General features: G+C 46.8%; 1 protein-coding gene across 1 annotated transcript; it reads right to left on the reverse strand.

Annotated features, from left to right (window-relative positions):
• Positions 1-286: 286 nt before the first annotated feature.
• Positions 287-1,261, reverse strand: LOC137525900 (uncharacterized; the record flags this gene model as incomplete). The annotated part of the gene is made up of 1 exon (XM_068247119.1): positions 287-1,261. A coding segment is annotated over one exon (975 nt), but the record flags the coding sequence as incomplete, so codon positions are not given.
• Between the last annotated feature and the right edge of the window lie 3,419 nt (positions 1,262-4,680).

A 4,680-nucleotide genomic window follows, 5' to 3' on the forward strand; every position in this document is an offset into this window, starting at 1 on the left:
TGAGTCGGTATTCGAGCTAACTATTCGAGCTGACTATTCGAATTGGCCTTAAATAGCTTCCCAACACTTGTTTTGAGGGTTAATGATGCAAGAAACATATTTTTTTCCAAGTGACAACAGCAAGTGATTATGTGGGGATGTTCCTTTAAAAAAAAAAAAAGGTGAAAAGAGAAGTTGTGTCCAGAATTTTGTTCAGTACTGTATATACTTCTTCTTCTTCTTCTTCTTTATCTTCTATATCTTCTTCTTCTTCTTCTATATCTTCTTCTTCTTCTTCATCTTCTTCTTCTTCTTCTTCATCTTCTTCATCTTCATCTTCTTCATCTTCATCTTCTTCATCTTCTTCATCTTCATCTTCTTCATCTTCTTCTTCATCTTCTTCATCTTCTTCATCTTCATCTTCTTCATCTTCTTCTTCATCTTCTTCATCTTCATCTTCTTCATCTTCTTCTTCTTCTTCTTCTTCATCTTCTTCTTCATCTTCTTCATCTTCTTCTTCATCTTCTTCATCTTCATCTTCTTCATCTTCTTCTTCATCTTCTTCATCTTCTTCATCTTCATCTTCTTCATCTTCTTCTTCATCTTCTTCATCTTCATCTTCTTCATCTTCTTCTTCTTCTTCTTCTTCTTCTTCTTCATCTTCTTCTTCATCTTCTTCATCTTCTTCTTCATCTTCTTCATCTTCATCTTCTTCATCTTCTTCATCTTCATCTTCTTCATCTTCTTCTTCATCTTCTTCATCTTCTTCATATTCATCTTCTTCATCTTCTTCTTCATCTTCTTCATCTTCATCTTCTTCATCTTCTTCTTCTTCTTCTTCTTCTTCTTCATCTTCTTCTTCATCTTCTTCATCTTCTTCTTCATCTTCTTCATCTTCATCTTCTTCATCTTCATCTTCATCTTCATCTTCTTCATCTTCTTCTTCATCTTCTTCTTCTTCTTCTTCTTCTTCTTCTTCTTCTTCTTCATCTTCTTCTTCATCTTCTTCATCTTCTTCTTCATCTTCTTCATCTTCATCTTCATCTTCATCTTCTTCATCTTCTTCTTCATCTTCATCTTCTTCATCTTCTTCTTCATCTTCTTCATCTTCATCTTCTTCATCTTCTTCTTCTTCTTCTTCTTCTTCTTCTTCTTCATCTTCTTCTTCATCTTCTTCATCTTCTTCTTCATCTTCTTCTTCATCTTCTTCATCTTCTTCTTCATCTTCTTCATCTTCTTCTTCATCTTCTTCATCTTCTTCATCTTCTTCTATATCGTCTTCTTCGTCACTTATTTCTCTTTTCATTTTTTTTTTTTTAAAGAAATGCAGCTATTTTTGAGCGTAACAACAAATAGCTGGTGGCGCACGCATGTTGGAAGCGCCATTGTATGTGCTCCCTGGCAGTGGAAACACACAGACAGCAGGAGGTAAATTTAGCAGCAGGAGGAGGAGGATGAGTGTGTGGCAGCATGCAGTCAATGAGGCAGGCAGCGTGACATAATAGCCCTGGTACCTAGCGGTGATACCATGGCTGTAAATAAACACAACAGGAGGTCCCAGACAGCGGTCGTGCAGCCCACATTGTGTCCAATACACAACTGGGACAACACAGTTTTCAACCCGGGCACCTCAGAAAAATTAAACCTTTTTTTGTAATGGTTTTGTAGTTTTGGTTTTACAACCAATTACACAGATATATAGCTATTTTTTGACGTAATAGCTGGTGGCAGAGTGGCAGCAGAAGGTAAATCTGTGTACCCTGGCGGTGGGAAACACAGACAGACAGCAGCAGCAGCAGGAGGAGGAATGGAGGAGAGTAATTATGTGAGCAGCTATTGTTTGACGTAATAGCTGGTGGCAGTGTGGCAGCAGAAGGTAATTCTGTGTACCCTGGCAGTGGGAAACACAGACAGACAGCAGCAGCAGGAGGAATGGAGGAGTAGTGTGAGTGTGGCAGCAGGTAGGCAGCGTGACATAATAGCCCTGGTACCTAGCGGTGATACCAGGGCCGTAAATAAACACAACAGGAGGTCCCAGACAGCGGTCGTGCAGCCCACATTGTGTCCAATACACAACTGGGACAACACAGTTTTCAACCCGGGCACCTCAGAAAAATTAAACCTTTTTTTTTTTTTAATGGTTTTTTGGTTTTTGGTTTTACAACCAATTTAGCTATTTTTGGACGTAATAGCTGGTGGCAGAGTGGCAGCAGAAGAAGGTAATTTTGTGTACCCTGGCAGTGGGAAACACAGACAGACAGCAGCAGCAGGAGGAGGAATGGAGGAGTAGGCGAGCAGCTATTGTTTGACGTAATAGCTGGTGGCAGAGTGGCAGCAGAAGGTAAATCATCTGTGTACCCTGGCAGTGGGAAACACAGACAGACAGCAGCAGCAGCAGCAGGAGGAGGTATGGAGGAGCAGTGTGAGTGTGGCAGCAGGTAGGCAGCGTGACATAATAGCCCTGGTACCTAGCGGTGATACCAGGGCCGTAAATAAACACAACAGGAGGTCCCAGACAGCGGTCGTGCAGCCCACATTGTGTCCAATACACAACTGGGACAACACAGTTTTCAACCCGGGCACCTCAGAAAAATTAAACCTTTTTTTGTAATGGTTTTGTAGTTTTGGTTTTACAACCAATTACACAGATATATAGCTATTTTTTGACGTAATAGCTGGTGGCAGAGTGGCAGCAGAAGGTAAATCTGTGTACCCTGGCGGTGGGAAACACAGACAGACAGCAGCAGCAGCAGGAGGAGGAATGGAGGAGAGTAATTATGTGAGCAGCTATTGTTTGACGTAATAGCTGGTGGCAGTGTGGCAGCAGAAGGTAATTCTGTGTACCCTGGCAGTGGGAAACACAGACAGACAGCAGCAGCAGGAGGAATGGAGGAGTAGTGTGAGTGTGGCAGCAGGTAGGCAGCGTGACATAATAGCCCTGGTACCTAGCGGTGATACCAGGGCCGTAAATAAACACAACAGGAGGTCCCAGACAGCGGTCGTGCAGCCCACATTGTGTCCAATACACAACTGGGACAACACAGTTTTCAACCCGGGCACCTCAGAAAAATTAAACCTTTTTTTTTTTTAATGGTTTTTTGGTTTTTGGTTTTACAACCAATTTAGCTATTTTTGGACGTAATAGCTGGTGGCAGAGTGGCAGCAGAAGAAGGTAATTCTGTGTACCCTGGCAGTGGGAAACACAGACAGACAGCAGCAGCAGGAGGAGGAATGGAGGAGTAGGCGAGCAGCTATTGTTTGACGTAATAGCTGGTGGCAGAGTGGCAGCAGAAGGTAAATCATCTGTGTACCCTGGCAGTGGGAAACACAGACAGACAGCAGCAGCAGCAGCAGGAGGAGGTATGGAGGAGCAGTGTGAGTGTGGCAGCAGGTAGGCAGCGTGACATAATAGCCCTGGTACCTAGCGGTGATACCAGGGCCGTAAATAAACACAACAGGAGGTCCCAGACAGCGGTCGTGCAGCCCACATTGTGTCCAATACACAACTGGAACAACACAGTTTTCAACCCGGGCACCTCAGAAAAATTAAACCTTTTTTTTTTTTAATGGTTTGTTTGGTTTCGGTTTTGCAACCAATATAGCTATTGTTTGACGTAATAGCTGGTGGCAGAGTGGCAGCAGAAGAAGGTCATTCTGTGTACCCTGGCAGTGGGAAACACAGACAGACAGCAGAAGGGCAGTACACAGCAGCCCACTGTAGGTGTAAAATGTGTGGCTGCAGGCGACGTAATAGTCAAAGTGAACCAGGCTGGCTTAGTGAGCAGAAGCCAGGAGGTGGTAAAGGGTGGTAAGGCACATTAACGATGGTTCCGGCAGCCAGTTCATGTCCCCCTCTCGCCGACAACAGGGGCCAGGAACTCGCCTTCCACCCACGCCTGGTTCATCTTGAGAAACGTCAGTCTGTCCACAGACTTGTGAGACAGACGTGAGCGTTTCTCGGTGACCACGCCACCAGCTGCACTGAAGCAGCGCTCGGACAGCACGCTGGAAGGGGGGCAGGACAGCACTTCCAGGGCGTACTGCGCTAGCTCGCTCCAGATCTCCATGCGCTTGACCCAATACTCCATGGGATCAACAGGGGCATCGCTGTCAAGCCCGCTGTACGACCCCATGTAGTCAGCCACCATGCGGGTCAGGCGCTGGCTGTGACCGGAGGAGGATGCTGCTGCATGCATCTCCTCTCTAGTCACTGCTGCCGGAGCCTCTACAGTCCTGTAGAGCTCGTGGCTGAGAGACAGCAGGTCTGTGGGGCGCTTGCTGCTGCTGGATGCAGGCACCTGCTGCTGCCTCTGTGCTGGCTGCTGGACAGTGGGGGTGGAAGGCTGGGGGAAGGCTTCCTCCAAGCGCTCAACAAGGGCCTGCTGCAAGCTCCTTATTTGTTGCGCTGGGTCTCCTCCTGCAGGCGGCAGGAACTGGCTCAACTTCCCCTTGAGGCGTGGGTCCAACATCATGCTGATCCAGATGTCCTCCCTCTGCTTCATCTGGATCACCCTGGGGTCCCTGCGCAGGCACGCCAGCATGTGCGCTGCCATTGGGAAGAGGCGGGCCACGTCTGCTGGCACATCGACGTCAGTGCTGTCCTCATCCTCCTCCTCTGCCGCCTCATCCTCTCTCCACCCCCGCACCAACTCAGCTGCGCTGTGCTGATCCCCCTCATCAGCAGCCAGGTCAGGGACCTCC

Source organism: Hyperolius riggenbachi, chromosome 7 (assembly GCF_040937935.1).
Source record: "Hyperolius riggenbachi isolate aHypRig1 chromosome 7, aHypRig1.pri, whole genome shotgun sequence".
Classification (NCBI taxonomy): domain Eukaryota; kingdom Metazoa; phylum Chordata; class Amphibia; order Anura; family Hyperoliidae; genus Hyperolius; species Hyperolius riggenbachi.